Source organism: Setaria viridis, chromosome 5 (assembly GCF_005286985.2).
Source record: "Setaria viridis chromosome 5, Setaria_viridis_v4.0, whole genome shotgun sequence".
Lineage (NCBI taxonomy): Eukaryota > Viridiplantae > Streptophyta > Magnoliopsida > Poales > Poaceae > Setaria > Setaria viridis.
In genome coordinates, this window is record NC_048267.2 from 44,980,986 (window position 1) to 45,001,334 (window position 20,349).

The 20,349-nt window shown below is 45.0% G+C and overlaps 3 protein-coding genes across 4 annotated transcripts; 2 read left to right on the forward strand and 1 right to left on the reverse strand.

The window, feature by feature from the left end:
- The first annotated feature begins 5,557 nt into the window (after positions 1–5,557).
- Positions 5,558–10,564, forward strand: LOC117857606 (cullin-1-like). The gene is made up of 9 exons (XM_072294060.1): positions 5,558–5,739; positions 6,993–7,142; positions 7,240–7,333; positions 8,390–8,575; positions 8,690–8,737; positions 8,812–8,994; positions 9,077–9,163; positions 9,794–9,880; positions 9,957–10,564. Exons 2-9 carry the CDS (start codon positions 7,018–7,020, stop codon positions 10,029–10,031), a joined length of 885 nt encoding a protein of 294 aa, XP_072150161.1. The 5' UTR covers positions 5,558–5,739; positions 6,993–7,017; the 3' UTR covers positions 10,032–10,564.
- Positions 10,565–11,030: 466 nt separating this feature from the next.
- LOC117857605 (protein LATERAL BRANCHING OXIDOREDUCTASE 1) lies at positions 11,031–12,735 on the reverse strand. Its single transcript, XM_034740359.2, has 3 exons — positions 12,275–12,735; positions 11,596–12,168; positions 11,031–11,509 (listed from the first exon to the last, which is right to left on the reverse strand). Exons 1-3 carry the CDS (start codon positions 12,500–12,502, stop codon positions 11,225–11,227), a joined length of 1,086 nt encoding a protein of 361 aa, XP_034596250.1. The 5' UTR covers positions 12,503–12,735; the 3' UTR covers positions 11,031–11,224.
- A 2,491-nt stretch (positions 12,736–15,226) lies between these two features.
- On the forward strand, positions 15,227–20,347 carry LOC117854971 (probable potassium transporter 2). Of its 2 annotated transcripts, none has more exons than XM_034737240.2 (10): positions 15,227–15,386; positions 15,970–16,207; positions 16,480–16,728; positions 16,836–16,886; positions 17,330–17,590; positions 17,704–17,756; positions 18,258–18,372; positions 18,455–18,709; positions 18,809–19,949; positions 20,107–20,347. In XM_034737240.2, exons 1-9 carry the CDS (start codon positions 15,345–15,347, stop codon positions 19,894–19,896), a joined length of 2,352 nt encoding a protein of 783 aa, XP_034593131.1. In that variant the 5' UTR covers positions 15,227–15,344; the 3' UTR covers positions 19,897–19,949; positions 20,107–20,347. The 2 variants fall into 2 exon arrangements, with proteins under 2 accessions (XP_034593131.1, XP_034593130.1); XM_034737239.2 differs by lacking the exon at positions 15,227–15,386 and adding an exon at positions 15,513–15,760.
- The last annotated feature ends 2 nt before the right edge of the window (positions 20,348–20,349 follow it).

The following is a 20,349-nucleotide window of genomic DNA, read 5'->3' on the forward strand; positions in this document are numbered from 1 at the left end:
ATCCCTTAAACGGATTATAGGTCACCCGCTTTAGATATGCTGTTGGAGAAGGCAACTTTGGAGTATTTAAATTTTTCTCTCTCCTATACCTAAAAGTGTTTTTAGATCATGAGTTTGCTGTTGGAGATGTTTTTTTTTGAACGGACGGCAACAGTTTTACCGAATTTTTATTAGAAGAGAAGAGATAAAATATTAAAATACAACTTATTGCAGCCTAGTAAAACGCGCTCAACGGGGAAAAGGTAAACAACCCTCCCAGGAAACAAACCAATGCTGCTTACAGACGGGGGACAAAAAGAACGCTAAGCTTTCTGTTGTAGGTCCTGGTTTGCTGCACTGTGTTGCCTACTAATATTGCCCAGCTTCTTCCTTAATTAGGAATGCCACATCCTCAAAAGGCTTGCTTTCTTAATTGAAGGTTCTTCTATTTCGTTCTTTCCATATGTTCCACCAAAAATAGACGACAAGTCCATCGAAGTAGGATCTGTTCTGCCTTCCGATGAGCCTCCTACTTTGCTTCCACCAATTGTAAATCGAGGATGTCTCAATCGCTGTCAGCAGATGATGCAGATCGAATCATGTAGCCAGGCGGCTCCATATTGCATCGGTGTATGTGCAGTCTTTACATAAATGTATCAGCATCTCTGGGGCCATCTTGCATAGCTTGCAAATCGGGTCGTTCGGCTAGTTCCGCTTTGTCAAATTATCTGTCGTTAGGATTTTCCTGTGTAGTAGTATCAAGCAAAGATCCTGCATTTAGGTTCTGTTTTAGCCTTCCATATCGAAGTGACGTTGATTTTCCTTGTCCGGTCTTAGACCTGGTTGAGGTACGCAATTTTTGTTGAGTATTCTTCATTCTCTCATTCTCTGTCTTCCGTTTCCGGATTGATTTGTTGCATTTGGATTTCCTCCTAAAAATTTGCGGATTCTCTGATCCCATCTCCTGTTGCAGGTGCAGTTTAATCCTCCGTTACCCTCTCCCGAGGAGGCAAGAGGCCATGGATCGCGGGCGGGAAGCCAGCATTGCGGATAATTTCAGCGGTAAAAAAATGACCCGTACAGACAAACAGTACACAGTCTCCGATGCATGCAGAACGAACCAATCGGAGAAGCCAGCGCAGGGCAAGTGCACATGTGTCGGTGCCCGGTGTGGTCCACGTGGACCCGGTTCCAGCCGTGCACTCACCTTGGGCTCCTCGATATCTGCTGTACCTTTTGTTTTTTGATTTTGAAGCAAGCCCCCCTCTCGATCTTTTTGTTTGCATCAAAGCCAATTCCAACAGCTGGGATTGGGAAGGGGTGCAGTGCACCACCTAGGGACCATACATGAGTTGTTGAACTCTCCGGCCGGATTCCAACGACGAATACATATACTACAAACTTGAATTATGAAGGAATCTCCATCCCCTGGAGGAATTCAGATTAAGCTAAAATAGGTTATTGGACTTTAGATCCCTTCTTAGCTTCTATATGCTGAGATCAAGTGCTGTGTTCAATTAAGTCTCAATCATGCTTGTGGCTAGAAAAAATATTAACTAACCCATGATGCCGGCACACACCTAACTAGTCTAAATTAACCAATAATATGGTTCTCAAGTCGCATTAGATGTCATAACCTAACCGTGCTTGTATGCAGGGATCGAAAACAAAACGAAAGAATCAACATATAATACTGTGCTGCTACCAACAGCAGTAGCAACAAGAAGAAGCTAAGAACAAATGAATTCAGCTTGCAAGCGCATATATATATATGCAGGCTGATCGAGAATAATGCTGGTGAGGCCGTTTGTGTGCTGTTGGGAGACCTGAATTAGGATCGGAGCTAGAGATTCCAGCAGGTAATTAAGATCCCTGCAACAAGTTAATTGTATGCTGAATCCAAATGGTGGACCAGCAGCAAATTAAAAAAGAAGAGGAAATTAAAGCAAGAAAAGAAATGGGCGCGCGCGCAAAGATAGACGACAGAGTCTGTTGGTGTCAGGTGTGTGGTTTGTTTGCATCCGTACCCAACCATAGGCAATTTGGTAGTCCATCTGTCAAGTAGCGAAGACGGTAGTGAGCTGCTCTTCAATTGTATTTGACCGGACCACGCTTACAAAAGTGTAAGAGAATCGGCAGATCCGGTTGGTTAATCTTCGTGAAAGCACTGGCACATCACATGCAGGTGTTGCATCATTTCCATTTCTTATTTTTGATTGATTGCCGGGCCTGCTTTCCGGGAGGGTTCATGCATGTATGGTGAGCAAGTGTTTTTTAGCTCCGGCACATTTCTAAATACTAGTGGTAGTTTAGTCGAGCACTTGAGGGTGTAAGCTGTATTGTTTGGCAGTAGCTTAAAATTTGAGTTGAAAAAAAAAGAGGGTTAGTTTCTAACAGTAGTAATAACTTCATAATGTACGTCGAGATTTTGTCATCATGGGAAAAAAGAAGAGACGTTCCAAGTATGTTGGTATATGTAGGAGAAAAGGCAGTCTCTCATCTGGTGATAGAGATCGAGCAACACACAAAACACGAGCCTGCACTGTCCAAACTATTGACTGATTGACATTTGACGCTGCAAACTCATGCACAGCCTGCTTGCATCGACCTCGATCTGGGCTAATTTCGCTGTAGCTGCACAGTGGCAACACGCGCATCGCGCGGCGCAGCCGCCGCGGGGTGTGCGCGCGTCGTCATATCGGTCGAAAAGATTAGCTGGGGGCTTCCGGTCGTGCCCGGCCGGCCGGCCGGCCCCGGAGCAGTTAGTGTGGCGATTAACTTCCGGCGGATCGGAGCTGAGCCAGCCGCGCGAGCTAGTGTGTAGTACGTGGCTCAGGAATGATGGATCGAACCCCACGGCGACAGCAAAGCTGTCTTTCCTACTGCATCGGATGAATTTACAGTGCCTTAGTGCGCTCATAGCGTTCGCGTGAGATGGTCCAGTGGAGGTGCCGACATTTTGTCGTTCGATCACATGCACAGCTGAGAGGCTCCTGGGACTGGGACAACGACGACCTAGGCACGTACGGGATACTAGTATACTGTATTCACATTTACATGGCTGGATTATTATGGATCTACTCTACTCTACAAGATCATACTGTGAGAAAGCTCGCATGGCTCATGCATGGGTGGTATGGCATGGAGTAGTCCCCCGGTATGCGTACTTTCTCTGTGTCGTCAGTATGCATGATGACTGAATCGATCCGTGGTCACTAGCTCGAGATCATGGAGTTCTTGGCAACGCCAGGCCGGGGTCCCGGCGGCGACGACTCATCCTCGTCGTAGAAACCTAGGTGGAGGCATCCGCGGAACATGGGCACATGCTCCATCTGACGCGGCGTGCATAGCATGAAGCAGGTGACGGAACGATTGACGACGACGCAGGCCTGCCGCTGCCGCTCCTGCCGCGGCACTATCGCCTGCAACTGCAACCTTTTTTTTTCCCCCTCCCCTTCTGAATTCTGATCTCCTGAAACCCCCATAGGACGCCGGTCGCGCGCATGCAGACCAGCAGGAATTCGCCGACAAATGCGTGAGTCCACACGGCCCGGCTGCGCTGGCGACTTGCAACAGGCCCGACACCTGTGTGCCTCTGTCTCCATCAATCCATCGGGTTCAGCAGCCTCATCACCAAGTCAGCAATCAATCCATTTCATTGGCGCCGAACAAAAAAAGCACGCGCTCCACTACGCACGGTTTCATTAATAATTTTCACACAAGATTTCTCTTCTCCCATGAATAGACAAATTTCTGATTAGTCTTAGACGCTCCGCTGACTACAGTTTCAGCGTCCAGGATGCATGGGAGCAGCAAGCCGGCCAGCAACAAACAGCAAGCACAAGTTGCTCAACGGCTCAATGTACCAAGCTGCTGAAGAAGTGAAGAGATGCTGCGCTCTGAATAATGATCGGCAGATGGACGCTGGCAGAGGCTGGTAACACACAACTGAATCAGAGGAACTGCCGGTGAAAAGTGAAATCTCTGCAGCGGCCTGTCAAATTAAAGGATCGATTGGACAGCCATTGCAGTGACATGGCTGTGCAGATTGGTTCAGATCTGCTTAATCCCCTGACGAACCATGATGAGACCACGTGAGGCTTACGAGCTGGCGTACGTCATCAGATTCCAAACACACACGTCAAAAAAAAAAAAACACGAAAAGAAAAGAAAGAAAGAGGGAGGATGATAAACTGGTTAGTGTGATTCCACATTGACAAGTGAATTCAGCCCACCCAGCGCTCAGCAGCAGGCCTAGCCAAAGAGTAATGGGCCCAAAAGCCTAGGTGGGTGAGTTGCAAATTTTTCTGTAGGTTTTCTGCTAGCAGGAGTAGTATTTATTTAGCCCTTGTTTACTTCCCTCCAAACTCATAACTTTGACACTATGCAAAAAGAAGATTCCTCATCACATCAAACTTGCGGTACATGCATGGAGTACTAAATGTAGACGAAATCAAAAACTAATTGCACAGTTTTATTGTACTTTGCGAGACGAATCTTTTGAGCCTAATTAGTCAATATTTGGACAATAATTCACAAATACAAACGAAACGCTACAGTGTCGCATTTATGGCAAAATGCCAATTTGGCACCTCCCAACTTGGGAAGTAAACAAGGGCTTAGTGGTGAAGCTGACAATGACAGAACAGTCAGTAGACAGTAGTGATAGACTTCCACTGGCAGAAGGGTTGGACGATGGGCGATGCTGATTTCTACAAACAGCAAGCTAAGCTTTCTTTTCAAGAACTTGAATCCCGGATGTTAATTGAGACAGGCCCCTACTGATTCCAGTTTCCTTGTGCCCTTTTATGGTCCTCTTTGTTTTTTGAACGAGGCTTTCTTCTGCATGTCCATGCAAGCCATGATTTATATGGTGCACATCCCAATGCATGTCATGCCATTGCATTTTTATAGTTTTGATGAGTGCTGACCGATATATCAGCATAAAAAAGAACTGGAAATTTTACTGCATTTTAAGCTGAAACATTCAAAAAGACCCCTTAGATAAAAGTGGCAATTAGATTGTAGAGCCATGCAGTGGCATAGCTGTGCAGATTAATTCAGATCTGCTTAAAATCCCCGGACAAATCATGAGACAAATTCCGAGTCACTTGCCAGCTTTTCCTGAAAAAAGAAAACAGTTGACTTACTAGCTGGCGTCATCCAATTTCGAAGAAAGAAAGAAATTATTGGAAAAAGAAACTGGGAGGATATGCCAATAGGCTCCAAATGAATTCAGCCCACTCAAAACCTTCGGCCACTAGGCTCCAAAGGGTATTGGGCCCAAAAGCCTTCATGGGCCATATGGACCATGGAAAGGACTCCGTTTCGCTTTTACCTTTTCCCAGAGAACAAAAAAAGTGAACATAGCTGCTCTTTGAATTTATTAAAACTATTAATTTTGATTTTCGACAGCAGTTTACAGTATTGTATGCTGCATTTGATTTTAGAATTCGAACGAAAAGCGTTCGAAAATAATTGATTCTTCCGTCTGATTTACGTTGGCAATAAACTACGCCGCTGCCCCCGCCGAGTCCCCCTCCTTCCCGGGCCGCACTACTGAGCCTTTTCCGCCTTTTCGGCACAGCATAACAACAGCGAGAAGCGACAGAGCGGAAGAGAGAGAAGAAATCCCTTCAAAACCCCTCACACCCCATCCGCCGCCGCTGTCCACTGCGCGCGTGGCGGCCGAGAGAGAGCAGGCGACGGCCGGCGTCGGGGTGGAGCACGCGATCCTCACCAGCGCCTCTACATCCGTGGGTAGTAGCCGTCCCCCCTCCTGCTCCTCGTCCCCTCCTCCCCCCGCCAAAACCGATCGATTGCTCGCTTGGTTTCGCTTTTCCCCCAACCTTTTCCGTCGCTGCGGCCGCGAGCGATCACATCGAAATCCCTCCGTCTCGTCGGCCGGTTAGCCATGTATTGCTTTGCTGCGCGCGGTACTCTTCGATCCACCCATGGGTAGATTAGGTTCTTCCTGAGCGCGCGAAATCAACATACCCATGGTGCGCCTGCGGTTTATTTTCTGAAAATTTAGGGGTTTCGATTGAACAGCCCCCCAATTCCTCTGTCCCGATTAAGTCCGCATCTGCTTCGATTGTTTACATGTGACCAATGCAGGGAATGATGTGCTCAGAAATCGCTGTCGCTGGTTCAGGGCATGTGCTGCTGCGATATTTCGTGAATGCTTATTTAGTTTTTCGAGAATTTCAGTTGCCCTACTGCTCGCCGCACTACTAATCTGCTGGCTGGATGGTTTTGGTTTTCCCCAAAATTCTGTACTTGTCATTTTCTAAGAATATGAATGGACTGAAACCGAACCAATCTGTTCCGTGAGATGTGGTGAGAATCCACCTAAAGGGTTTGTTCATGACTGTGCGCATGCTTGTTGGGTTGATTTGCTTGCCTATTTGTTACTTGCTTTCTCTCGTATGTGTAACCCATTTTTAGTTGTAGCTATACTGTTTTTCAGCTAGAGTTTTTATTTCTTGAAGTTTCTTGAGTTTTTTTTTTCTGTGACCTCCCTTGAAGTTTCAGCAAAAAATTGTGTTAACCAATCTGTTGTCAGGATATGCCTTGACTAGTACCTTGTGATGGCTGTAACATCATTTTTTTTTCCGATTGCATCAATATGTTAATCTCAACAGCTTTACACTATACCGTGTTATGGTAAGTTGGTAATGTATGCTAATTTATCTTGAAGCCTGGGAGTTAGTCTTCTTTAATGCTTACACAGGTTGTATTTGTTTGAGGTGATTGTTTTAACTTTTAACAGCTGAATCTGGATATAAATATATATTTTTTGGCTGCGCGATATAAATAGGCTTGTATGTACAAAATATTCACATTGAAGTTTACAGTATCTTGTGTAAATGTTTGATTGATATAGACTTACAGCTGCAATGCTAAATGCATGTATTCCAGAAGCACTTGTGTAACAGCAAATCCTATTTTTGCTTCTTCTATCATCGGATCTCCAAAAAAGTTCCTTCTTATACAATATTTTACAACTGCAGTTCAGTGTGAGAGCAAAGCAGCAAAATGAGCAGCCACCTAAGCTTTGAGGAAGGCTGGAAGGTCCTGGAACAGGGGATTGTAAAGTGCTCAAAGATTTTGGAGTGCACTAGCACAAGGCCTACCGTGGCTGAGTACATGAACTACTATGAGTATGCTTCTATCGCTTCATGATGCAGTACATACCTTTATTATTATCCATGTTTTACATAAAGTTGCAGCTTGTCATTTGGTCTTCGATTTTCCCAGTTGTTCTTACAGGATGGCTGTGCAGAAACAACATTACTGTCATGAAATGTACAATGGTTTCAAGACAACGCTTGCAGATTGTGTCCGTGCAATGGTACATTATTTATTTTTGCTTTCTACTGTATAATCTTCTATAGTTGAGGCAACATATTTCTAGAATTGAGCATGCTGACTTCTAATGCTGAAAAGGGATGAATGGAGTCATATATCTGAAAAGGGACCACTGTGGGTGCAGTTCTTTCCTTTCCATCTCTTTGCCTCAGTGTATGGAACCTTGTGATGTGTGTTGTCAGAGCTATTTCATGGCAATTTCTGCACTGTTGCTATATTTGTCCTTAGTTAACACCCTATAATGAATCTTTGATAGTATTATTTTTAGGCCTGAAGCAGTTAGACCAGAGTCTTGCTGCCAAGAGAAAGTTAAACTTAGATATGCATCTGGAATTCTGGACTATTTTTTGAATATTTATTACTGGCAGTATTTAGCTTCTTTTCTTTATTGTTTCTTTGGCTTCATTTGAGGCAACTCGTGAGCTGACACCAGCAGGAATTGCTGCAAAAAACATCATGTACTTTCTTGCCTTAGCAACAAAAGCACATACACTTTCATGGTTGTGTTATATTGTGTAAAATAGGCATGTGCTAATTCTGCTATTTATGGTAGTAAATAAGGTGAGCGTAGTAATGGACTACCATCATTCAAAGCATCATCTAATTTTTGTGTTTATTTGGACAGCAATGTACCAACATAACAAAACATACTGCCTTTTTTAGGAATTCAGGAGGGGAGCCCGCTACCTTAAATTTCATTGATAAAATGAAAATAGTAGTTTGTTACAACTTACAAATGCAATATATATGGATCAGAGAGAAACAAAGGAAGGAGGAGATGTTGCACTGCTGTTTCCTTTCTTTAACATAGGACCACCGTAATGTCATTTTTAATGCAGTAGTCGTTACTGCAGTTTCCATGCTTTTATTTAGAACCACTACAATACCATTTTTATCAAAATACCCCACTTTAGATATGCATAATTTCTTCATATATTTGTGTGCGTAACATGCTTACCAAGTCAATTTAGTTTAGCTTCGGATATCTGTTTCTGTTCCCCCTTGCTTGACATTTTTTAATTGTTTGCTTGTGTATTAGATTCTGCCGCATCTCATGCACAAGCAAAATGACTACTTTTTTAGAGAGCTTGTGAAAATGTGGTCAAACTACGCCATCATGGTTAGATGTGTAATTGGCTTCTTTAGCTATTTGGACCGCTGCTATGTGGAGCAGTACAAACTACCATCACTTAGCGACACTGCTGCTACTTCTTTCTTTGGTCCAGTGAGTAACATGCAACGGATTTAATTGCTTCCCCATTTCCTGTTGTTTGTGAAGATGAAGCGCTTACCCACTTCTGTGCCTGCAACTTGTTTTATGTCCTTTGCCATTCGCTAGGTCTTTTCCTACTTCAGTGATGAAGCAAGAACTGCTCTTCTTACTCTGGTAATTGTTAGATAGTTGTCTTTTGTTTCATTCCAAGTGCATTCCTTCTGTACATAGCAAATAATTGATGGCAGATCCGACAAGAACGTGATGGAAGTACGATGGATTCGGGCTTTCTGGATGTTATGCATGGCATATGTCGTTCTGAAGTCAAAACATTAATGCAAAATGCTGTTCTTGAAGACACATATGCCTACTACTCGATGAGAAGTTCTGAATGGATTATGCAGTACTCTCTGCCAGATTACCTTTCTAAGGTCAATATATTTCTAATATTTTATGAGTCAATGACACTGTATTTCGTGGTTTCTTAACATTGTTGATACATGCTGTCTATAGGTTCAGGAAAGCATGGAAAAGGAAACCAATAGACTGGCTTACTATCTGAACATTTCAAGGGATGAAAGCATAGATCTTTGTTTGCAGGTATTCTGTTGCCACTTTAACAGTATTTGTCCCACTTGCTTCTGTTGGTACTCATATTGGGTTGGTATAGGTTATCCATTGTTGTTGATGTGTTTGGTTTCCTTGCCCAACCTTGCCTAGACTTGCATGTGGGCAAGGAAATTGATAAAATTCCCTATTTGACACTAGGAAATAACATAATTCCCTCTATGGCCCTGAAAATCTTTTCCTTCTTTATATGACACTGAGTTTAACAATTTCTCCTATGACACTGCTGTGAGTTTGAGATTCAAACACCGTTGAATGCGATGTGAAAAGACAGATTTTCCCCTCTGATGTGAGCCTAGGGCCACAGAGGGACTTACGTTATCTTCTAGTGTCAAATAGGGAATTTCCTCAAGGAACATTGATTTTGGACAAGTATTTCCTGCCCACTTGCAATTCTGTACTAATGGTACCAACAAAATGAAAGTATCCTAAGGTTCCTTGTGCATTTCCCAATTTATGTGCTCTCTGCACTTGGCTACCAGAAAAACTGCAAAAGTGTTAGAATTGGAAAAACGAAATCTGCTGTTGCCTAGGAATGAAATCCTGTGTATTGCATGCATGCAATAGGCATGAGGTAATTTCATGATTCTACTCTCGTTGCAGGCTGTTAATGCTCCATTGATGGAAACTTACGACAGTTATGCAAGTGAGAAACAAATTGGTGGTCAGCTTTTGCTTCAAACATACAAGGTAAACCCAATTGCACTCCCTGGTAATTATTTGTTTTTCACCAGCTTGCATCTGACCCCATCCTTCACCCATACAGACTGTTGAGGAGGAACTGCTTGGCAGATGCAGTAGTTTGACACTTGGTGGCTCAGACAGCAATTCGTTCAATTGAGTGGAGTAGAAAGGCAACTTCTCCTAACATCTACCATGACCCAGCTTACATACAGTAGAGTTTTAGAACATGGCCTGCATGAAGTACAACTATTGGTGCAGCTTGATTTTGGTATAGCTCAAAGCTACCCAGCTCCCAGTGTGGAGCTTGTTGATTTGGTACTAGCAGATTTGGCCGCTGATCTGGATGGTGAGATTCAGTTGTGATTATACAGATGCTATTCGTGGTTCCCAGGATCTAGGGCTCTGAGCTCAACTAAGAGTTACGGCTCCCTCACCTTATCATCCGCGTCATTCTGCAAAATCAACACCATTGGAAATGTACATGATGGTTGATTCTTGTGATGAGGATGCTCGTTTTTTCTGACTTGTGTACTACGCGAGTGATTGTTGCAAATGCTTGAGAATTGGGATGCTAGCAGGGAACTGTTGTGCGCGCTTTTGTGTGCCTGTTTTCATCTCCTTGGTTGAGAAGGCTTGTCTAGTTTGCCTTTTCGATGAATTGAGTTGATACTGCTTTCTCGCCTTTGATTACTGATTGCTGTGATCTCTGGTGCAGTTGACCCCCCAAATGCATTTTCGTTCTGGGACAGCTGTGCAGTTGGTATTGCATCCTGAAGTTACTGTTCTACTCTGAAGCCAGTTTCATGGCCTGCAACATGGGTTACCGTATTCTGTTGGTTTCTTGTGATTATCTAAACGTGCCCATATTCTACACTCAGCGTGTATCGTGTTGCCCTAACCTTTTCTCTCCCTGGTCCCTTATCGTGGAAGAAAGAACATTGGGTTTGGAGGATGATTACAAGCTTTTGCAGAAGTGCTAATTGGCCTAATTCTCATGCCTTTTTGTACTGTTCCCATTATCTTCTGCACCTCGCGGCTCGCGTTCAAGGTATCTCTTCTCGACCGGTACTTTGACGTAAAATCAGCTTTATATAGCATAAGCCAAAAGCTGCATACTTTCAACCTACTAGTAAGAGATCAGACACGTGTCGCACAGTTTCGAGACAAATACTGTACACGTACAGTACAGTGCCTTTTCTTTTGAGATAAGAAGAAAGGGAATACAGCATACGACACTGCGTACTTCAGGAATACAGCATACTCAGGAGTACTGAGAGAAGTAGTTCATCAGGACTTTGATCGTCTGCCTGCAATTTCCAAGCACAGCTAGAGGCAACTTCACCAAATTAGCTATAGGCAACTACAGGGTTCTTCAGGAGCAGCCTTGGTCTGATCGATCTTGGCGAACTCGAGCGTCTTCTTGCCCTCGAGCCGGCTGGTGACGTAGTGGCGGCTGTACTCTCCGTGGTTGAACCTCCGGTACCGACACGGCGCCTCGTCGGACACGAACTCCGGCAGCGGGCCCAGCTCGACGTCGTAGGCCGGCGCGTAGAACGTCACCACCGACAGCCGGTCCCGCTCGCCGTTCGTCACCGCCCGGTGTTCCACGCTCTTGTACCTGCCGTTCGTCAGGACCTGCAACATGCAGCTAGCTTGATCCGTCAGCCATGGCCATGCGCAGCCTCAGACTGAATCAAACCAACGCGAACGATCTCACTTGCCTCGAGCGAGTCGCCGATGTTGATGACGAGGGCGTGGCGGATGGGGTGGACGGGCACCCATGCGCCGCCCCTGAACACCTGCAGGCCGGCGCAGGACATGTCCTGCTGGAGCACGGTGACGGCGCTGCCGTCAGAGTGCGCGCTGAGCCCCAGCACCAGCTCCGGCGCCGGGCACGGCGGGTAGAAGTTCATCCGCACCGCCTGCACCGCCTCGCCGAACATGTCGCGGAACGTGGCCGGCGCGAGCCCCAGCGTCTCGGCGATGTGGGCGAGCAGCCGCTGGCATAGGGACCTGACCTCGACGGAGTACCTCTCCAGGGTGTCCTTGAACCTGGCCGGGGTCGTCGGCCACAGCTTCGGCTGCCGGATGAAGGCGGGCTCCACGCCCAGCGCCAGCATGTTGCACCAGTCCAGCTTCTGGTCCTCGGAGAAGACGAAGGCGTGGCCGTAGCCCTGGATGCCTCCCGGCGCCATCGGGTACTTCTCCTTCTCCTCCAGCGGCAGCATGAAGAACTCCCTCGTCAGCTTCTCCATCTCGTCCAGCAGCTCTCCCTCGATGCCATGGTTCACAACCTGCACACGCACACAAAATATATGCCATTATCACCTAGCTAATCAAGCTACCTACAACCTAGCTAGTTTATCTCTAAATTAAAAACAGAGAATTATTAGTAATTACCTGGAAGAAGCCCCACTCCTCGCAGGCGAGCCTGAGCTTGTTCAGCTCGTCGCCGCGCGGGAGCTCGCCGACGTCGATCACCGGGATGTGCGCGAGGGCGCAGACGTTGTCGCCGCCCGGCCGGTCGTCCCCGTCCCTGATGTAGCGATCCGGCACCGTTCCCTGGCCCGTCCGGTGCAGCTCCTGGACGTCATCGACCTGGCCTATCTTGATCTCAGCCGCAGCCATGGCATATGCTCCAACAAAGATCTTCCTTGCAGATAAAGATCGATGGTCTTGCGCATTGGTATCTTTCTGGGAAGTGGCTATATATATAGGGGGACCAAGATTTGCCGTAGCCGTCCAATTTTATTGGCAAGTAGAATGATTTGTTTGTCCTTCCTTGATCATCAACTTGGTCACTAGCTTAGTGGAAGGAGAGAAGGTTGCACTGGGCCTGGCCTACCAGTCTCTCCATGCATCTCTGCCATCTGTGAACTGTGATCGATCACTTTGCCGCACTGTTCATACCATACCATCATGGCGCCACCGGTGCAGCGTTGCGCCACATGCATGTGAGTTCAGTGATGGCAAGCGGCATCAGCAATCCAATGATGGATGTTATTCGTTCAGAAACAAGAACACAAGATTCAGAGAATCTGTGCTGGTGAAGTCACAGCCACAGCACTGTCCACCGACTGACCAGTGGTATATGCCAATGATCAGAGGTTGAGGATCAAGCCGGCAAGCTTGACTTGAGCGGATACAGGAGAGGCGATGAAACATAGCTCTCTCTGTCCCCTTTGTGCCCTTCACTTTTTATGCTCTCTCTCTCTCTCTCTCTCGAAATTTCCAGAAGGAAAAAAGGGAGCATATGCGTGCAGTGGATGTTCTCATAGCTTAGCGGGTGGCAGTGCGCTTTAGCTCAGCCGATTTGCTTCGTGATAGTCGTTGCTGCTACATGATTTGTGACTTTTGTGACGCAAGGCGAAACACTTTGGGCGGTTGGTTCGTCAGTTGGTAAACCTGGGGCTCAAACAAGCCTCCAGTGATCCTTCTTTTACGAGATTGAGATAGAATTGGTGGATTATGGTTCTAGCTTGCTGCAGCTTAAAAATATAAAGAATAATACTTGATCAGGACTAATATGCTTATGTACAAATATGTGGAGTTGAACAAAGTTGTCAAAGAGCATCATTTGTACATTGTAAAAGTAGTCCCTCGTTTGTTTGTTTTTTTGTGCAAGAATACCACTTGAGTGACGATTCTATTGGCATCTTGCAACTTGCAAGTGGCAAGCCTGCAATAACTTATTGACCTAAGCTTGAATTCCCAATGGAAAAGTCTCTTCCCTCCTCAAATAAGGAAAATTAATGTTACAATTGCTGCGGTTTCCTATGGCAAACAATTGGAATTTGTAATTGTACCTAACAATTTCCCATTCGATGACTCACAGCAAAATTTTCTAACCGTGGGTGGTCCGCGGCCCTTCTCTTTTTGAGTTTTTGCAGCCAATGCAGTGCAAGCGACGACAGTGCGATCGCAGTCCGGTCTAATTTTCCCTTGACATTTTGACAGCATATATTCGGACGCCACTCTTGAAGACAACAGGCATGGCAATAGGACCTCACTGATAAGAATGTGTATCGTTCAGGAACACCCGCACAAACAAGATTCGGAGATTTTGTGCCGGTGTGAGAAGTCACAGCCATGGCACTCTCCAGTGGCGTCGCATCAAGGATGATCAGGCTGAAGCCGGCAAGCTTGACTTGGAATCTCTCGTCCTCTCCGAGCAATTCATCACCCAACCAGATTCGCTGGTCGTGCTCCATTCCCTTTCCAGGCTCTAGAAATTTCCAAAAAAGAAAATAAAAGAAAAGGGGGTGCTCATAGCTACCGGATGGCAGTGCGCTTTAGCTCTGCCTATCTCATTTGCTTCGTGATGGTCGCTGCTGCTGCTGCATGATTCGTGCCTTTTCTGACGCAAGATGAAGAGGCACTTTGAGCGGTTGGTCAGTGAGTTGTTTACCGATTCCGAAGCCTCAGACAGTATGAGTATGGGATTGGGATTCAATAAGGAATATCCCGAGATGATTAAGGCTATCGGTGGATCATGACTCATCTGCTTTTGGTTTTGTGCAAGCATCTGGAACAAAAGTTTTCAAAGACACTCATTCGATCTTAGCTGCAGTGCCCGGGTGCTGCTGTCTGCATCGTGTTATATTTTTGTGCAACTGTTATGGCCCATAAGCCTATTTAATCTATATTATGGGCTCGATTTAGTGACCTCGTTAACAGGCTCGAGGAGTGTCGATGGATTGGGCCCTGCCAGCTTAGTTAGGAGGACTCGCGGCCCTGGGCCGTCGCAAGCAATCCATCCCCTAGAATGGAAAAAATAATTTGTTTTTGCATTTCTATTTCTATTCTATTTACCGGGCGCTCATTTCAACCTGATCGTCTGATCGATCCCTTTGAACTCGTATAAACCTGTGAATCATTGAGTGGCCAGGCTCCATTGTCCATCTCAAAACATCGAACGCCACCAAGAACGGGTGGAGAAAGCAACCACTGCTTTGGAGCTCCTTCGTTCTCCGCCCATCGAATTTTGCAGAGAACAGCAGAGCTGTCTCGATCTTATCTTTGGCTGCGAGGCCGGGGACAGCAGCCGATCCTCTCGCCTCCGACGCGGCTTCCGTCACTTCATCTTCACGTGCTGGTCTGCTGACGCAATCGATATCGAGATCACCGGCTGGCCACTTGCCCGCAACAAACCAAAACCAACACGCGCATCTCTGATCTCTCTCTCTCTCTCTCGTTCCATCTCGCTATCTGATCTGATCGTTTTCCTCAGATTTTTTTTAGCGAAAACGTCCCTCGCAAATATTATCATCCGCGAGCAAACAAAAAAAATAAAATGGTCCAATCGTGAATAAGGAAAAATGAGGGTGTAATTGCACGGTAGCATAACAATAAATGGATCAATCATGCGAGAGCCCCCCTCTTCCTCCGCCGCCTCCTCTCCCCTGCGTGACGTGACGTGACCGAGCCGCGCCTACCCCCGGCCGGACGCCGCGCGCCGCCGCTCGAATCGATGGACGCCGAGGCCGGCGTCGTCGGCGCCGACCAGCTGCCGGTAGGGGACGCCTCTCATTGCCCGTGATGTAGCTCTTCATAACCTTCGCGCTGTCGCTTGCCTGTTGTTGTTGGTGCTGGTTGGGCTGGGCATGAATCGGAGCTCGCCTGGTGGTTTGGTTGCGGTTGGGATTTCCTTGGAGGGGTGAGATTTAGGGGATTCGGTGGGGGATCGGGATCAGGGATTGCGCGCCTTCTACGGAAGATCTCTCTCCGATTCATCCCTCCCCGGGGTTCGAATCTGAAGGCCACTTTCGACTCTTGGTGAATTTCCCTCCGCCACAAATTCGGTTTCGGCGTTTCGGTCCTGTTGCGGCGACAATGACGGAGCAGGAACGTAGCCAGCTTTCACGATTTGAATCGGGGATCACTCATGTTAAGTTTCAATAGATGGCCATATTTACATAAACAATTCTCTTAGCTGCATGTATATGAATCACTCTCCTTGTTCATTTTTCGGTTACATGATGATTAATGAATGTTTTGATACTTTAGAGCACTGCTTTCGAATGTGTGCAGAATTATTCCGCCCCACTGCAAAGTTAGTTTCTAACAACGGTAGCTGTTCTGCAATGCATTTTCAGCGGAGGCAGTACTACATGAATCTATTACTTCTAGCTTACCAGAGCTTTGGTGTTGTTTATGGGGACCTAAGCACATCACCTCTCTACGTTTATAAAAGTACATTCTCTGGAAAGCTCCGCCAATACCAAGATGAAGAGACAGTATTCGGTGTACTCTCCCTCATATTTTGGACATTCACTCTTATTCCTTTGCTGAAGTATGTCACTATTGTCTTGAGTGCTGATGATAATGGCGAAGGTGCGTATAAATCCCTTGCTAAACAAACTCTCTATCTTTTTATGTCTGGCATTACTTTTCTTGGAAATGAAATGTCTGGAATTACTTTGTTGTAGTTCAACAAGTATATGGTTTATAGTTGACTAGCAACATTATGTTAGCAAGGCTAAGATTATATTATCATCCAGATAAAGTGTTCCAGAAAATCTTTTCATACTTGCTTATGAAACAAGGCTTTTTTTGGTAGTTTTATCTTTGGTCACTTGACGACAAACAAATAATCACTTTTGTAGGTGGACCATTTGCATTGTATTCACTGCTTTGCAGGCATGCAAAACTTAGCTTGCTTCCAAATCAACAAGCAGCCGATGAGGAACTATCTTCATACTACAGAAATGGGTTTGCTCCTCGCAATGGATCTGCACCTTGGCTAAGAAGGTTTCTAGAGAAGCACAAAAAAGTGAGAACTGTGCTGCTTCTCGTAGTTTTGTGTGGTGCTAGCATGGTGATCGGTGATGGTGTTCTTACCCCAGCAATATCAGGTGGATACTCTAATCTATTTCATTACCACTCATGCTGTGCAAAACTGCAATTATCAACCTTATCTGTATATTTATCATGCTTCATTCTGCTTGCTCATTCCTTGCAGTCCTGTCATCTATGTCCGGATTACAAGTTCGAGCTACTGGTTTAGAGCACCGTAAGTAACAATCATCTCTGTGAATTCATAACTCCTTGATGCAACAATATAAAATTCACATGTGGATGTGGCTGTTGTGGTAGTACTAGCGGCTGCAAATTTTACAGCATGATGTAAATTTCCTTCATAAATAAAGATTAAATTTAAAAGACCTATACTTAGGTGCTCAAAATTATCACAAAACTGCACTTCTTAGAACCCTTATCATAGAACTACGCATATTTTGGACATATTATCATAGAACATGAGTGGATGAACTAAAAGTCACATACCTCTTGTCCCCTCTATATCTCTGTGGTCCCCTCTATATCTCTGTGGCTTTTTCCAAAGATTACCTTTTATTATCGCATATATTGAGATTCTCTGCCATGCTTTTCTGAAAGACCAATTTACTTCAAAATTTGATCCTACTGTGCTTCACATGCAATCTGTTTCCTATCCAGGTTCTGTAGTTCTCCTTTCGTGCATTGTATTGGTTGGTCTATTTGCCTTGCAACACCGAGGTACTCAGAAGGTTGCATTCATGTTTGCACCAATTGTCATCATCTGGCTGTTTTCCATTGGTGGAATTGGTTTATACAACATACTTCATTGGAACCCAAATATATATCAAGCTCTCTCTCCATATTATATGGTTAAGTTTTTTAGGAAGACTGGTAAAGATGGCTGGATTTCTTTAGGAGGGATTCTTCTTTCAATGACAGGTTAGTTGCTACCAACCCTACAGTGGGGTGGTGTATCATGTTTGTCTTTAATGTTTTTTGTAACCTGGATGACAGTTAGGAATTAATCCCCAGCTCTACTTTCCACTTTTCAGGCAGTGAAGCAATGTTTGCTGACCTTGGCCACTTTACGAGTGCATCTGTCAGGGTAAGTTGAAATGTTGAATTAGTATGATCCTCTGCCTGTTACTCTTTCCACTGGAAAACATACATACCTTTTTCTGGATATTTTTTTTGTTCTGTAATTCTATTTGGTGGTGAAGTGTTCTGTTGCATGGTGAAGCAGACATGAAAAATAATCCAGATAATCTATATGTTTCATTGTAAGAACAGCAGCAAAGTTAATGTACAAAACAAAGTATATGTGAAACAAATATGTTCAATAGGCTCATTTGAAATGGATATAACCTGCATATTTGAGACATATGAGAAACCCAAAAGGAGCCAGCCTAGTTAATTGGGGGATATATCAAAAGCTATGTATCTAGAAAAGCCAAAATGAATAGTAATTTGGGACGGAGGGAGTAGATTTTAATTGCCTATCTTGTTTGTACCTACAAGGCTACAACTTATGTTTGGTTGAACCATGCCCCCTTTTCTGAAATAGAAAGAATGTTCAAGTGTACCATTGTTCTCTCCTTGGCTTCAGGTGGCTTTCGTTACCGTCATATATCCATGCCTTATACTACAATATATGGGTCATGCTGCATTTCTATCGAAGAACACCTTTCACATGCCGACAGGTTTTTATGATACTATTCCAGGTTTGCATCTCTTCCCTCTTCACCCCACCCCACCTTCTCTTTTCCTGGGAACAGTGTAATTTAAGTTTGTAATGTCATGCAGAACCTGTATTTTGGCCTGTATTTGTGGTGGCCACACTCGCTGCAGTTGTTGGTAGCCAAGCTGTGATTTCGGCAACGTTCTCCATTGTGAAACAGTGCCATGCTTTGGGATGTTTCCCACGAGTGAAGGTTGTCCACACATCAAGGTGGATCTATGGGCAGATATATATTCCAGAAATAAATTGGATCCTTATGGTGCTTTGCGTAGCTGTCACGGTTTCTTTCCGTGACACTACTCTTATCGGCAATGCTTATGGTAAGCTTTTGGCATCGATTCACAAGCTTCTTTTTAATTTTTTTCCCAGCATTCTCATATACTGGGAGTCTAAGCGGTGTTGTTTTTCTGTGTTTCCAGGTATTGCATGCATGACTGTTATGCTTGTTACTACATTCTTGATGGCATTGATCGTCATCTTTGTTTGGCAAAGGAACATAATATTTGCCCTAATTTTCCTGGTTTTCTTTGGATCCATTGAAGCTGTATATCTTTCCTCATCTCTCATGAAGGTTCCTCAAGGAGGATGGGTGCCTCTTGTGCTTGCTTTCATATTCATGTCTGTCATGTACATCTGGCACTATGGGTTAAGGAGGAAGTACCAGTTTGACCTACAGAACAAAGTATCAATGAGATCGATCCTGTCTCTGGGTCCAAGCCTTGGCATAGTTCGGGTTCCTGGTATTGGATTGATTTATACAGAGCTGGTGACTGGTGTACCCTCCATCTTCTCACATTTTGTCACTAATCTCCCTGCTTTCCATGAAGTCCTAGTCTTTCTCTGCGTGAAGTCAGTGCCAGTGCCATATGTTTCGCCAGATGAGCGATACCTTGTGGGTAGGATTGGACCTAAAGAATATCGGATGTACCGTTGCATTGTTAGATACGGCTACAAAGATGTGCAGAGAGATGATGACAATTTTGAGAACATGTTAGTTATGGGTATTGCAAAGTTTGTTATGATGGAAGCTGAGGATGCTTCTTCTTCGGCAAGTTATGATATCGCTAATGAAGGAAGGATGGCAGTCATAACAACCACTGATGACGCCGGCACTCCATTGACTATGAGAGATTTCAATGGCCTAGCTGACTCCATGACTACGAGGAGCAGCAAATCAGAGAGCCTTCGAAGTTTGCAATCCTCTTACGAGCAAGAATCCCCAAATGTAAGCCGGCGCCGCCGTGTTCGCTTTGAGGTGCCAGAGGATGACGACATGGGCCAGCAAGTGAAAGATGAGCTCATGGCACTTGTGGAAGCAAAACATGCTGGGGTGGCATACATCATGGGGCATTCTTATATCAAAGCTAGGAGGAGCTCGAGTTTCCTGAAGAAGTTTGCTATTGATGTTGGCTACTCTTTCCTCCGGAAGAACTGCAGAGGTCCATCGGTCACACTGCACATTCCGCACATTAGTCTGATAGAAGTGGGCATGATCTACCATGTTTAGCCTTGTGCCCATTGCCAAGTTCCATGTGGATAACCTGGTTGCGACAAAGCATGGTGAGTTTTGTGCTAAATCTAAAATGTTTTGAGTTGTAGATGCTTCTCATTTGTACGTAGGCGCAAGTGGGTAAGGTATTTCGTGGGAATTATTGTGCAGGGGCATTTGATAAACTTATATAATCTTCCAACCTAACTCGTTTCGTTTTCTTTTCAGTGCTACCTGCAGCTTTTGATCTGAAGTTCAGGCTTGTGTTTTCTGGGACAGGAGTTGCTGCATCCTCATGTGCTTCTAGTTTCAGCTTGTAGAGATGAAGGCAGACTTTCCTTGTTAATATTATTTCGTCTAAATAAACTATCAGAATGGTGCGAGTTACGCTAAGTTTTCGTTTTGTGTATTTACATGCATGCTCTGTAATTTTTCTTAGAGCTATGTAATGGAAATATGCATTATCTTACG

Coding starts and splice junctions, on each gene's coding strand:
- LOC117857606 (XM_072294060.1), top strand. CDS start 7,018: ATGAGCAGCCACCTAAGCTTTGAGGAAGGCTGGAAGGTCCTGGAACAG. Junction 7,143..7,239: donor GAGTACATGAACTACTATGA/GTATGCTTCTAT, acceptor CGATTTTCCCAG/TTGTTCTTACAGGATGGCTG. Junction 8,576..8,689: donor CTACTTCTTTCTTTGGTCCA/GTGAGTAACATG, acceptor GCCATTCGCTAG/GTCTTTTCCTACTTCAGTGA.
- LOC117857605 (XM_034740359.2), bottom strand. CDS start 12,502: ATGGCTGCGGCTGAGATCAAGATAGGCCAGGTCGATGACGTCCAGGAG. Junction 12,169..12,274: donor AGGAGTGGGGCTTCTTCCAG/GTAATTACTAAT, acceptor GTGCGTGTGCAG/GTTGTGAACCATGGCATCGA. Junction 11,510..11,595: donor ACATCGGCGACTCGCTCGAG/GCAAGTGAGATC, acceptor TGCATGTTGCAG/GTCCTGACGAACGGCAGGTA.
- LOC117854971 (XM_034737239.2), top strand. CDS start 15,707: ATGACGGAGCAGGAACGTAGCCAGCTTTCACGATTTGAATCGGGGATC. Junction 17,757..18,257: donor TTACGAGTGCATCTGTCAGG/GTAAGTTGAAAT, acceptor CCTTGGCTTCAG/GTGGCTTTCGTTACCGTCAT. Junction 18,373..18,454: donor TTTTTATGATACTATTCCAG/GTTTGCATCTCT, acceptor AATGTCATGCAG/AACCTGTATTTTGGCCTGTA.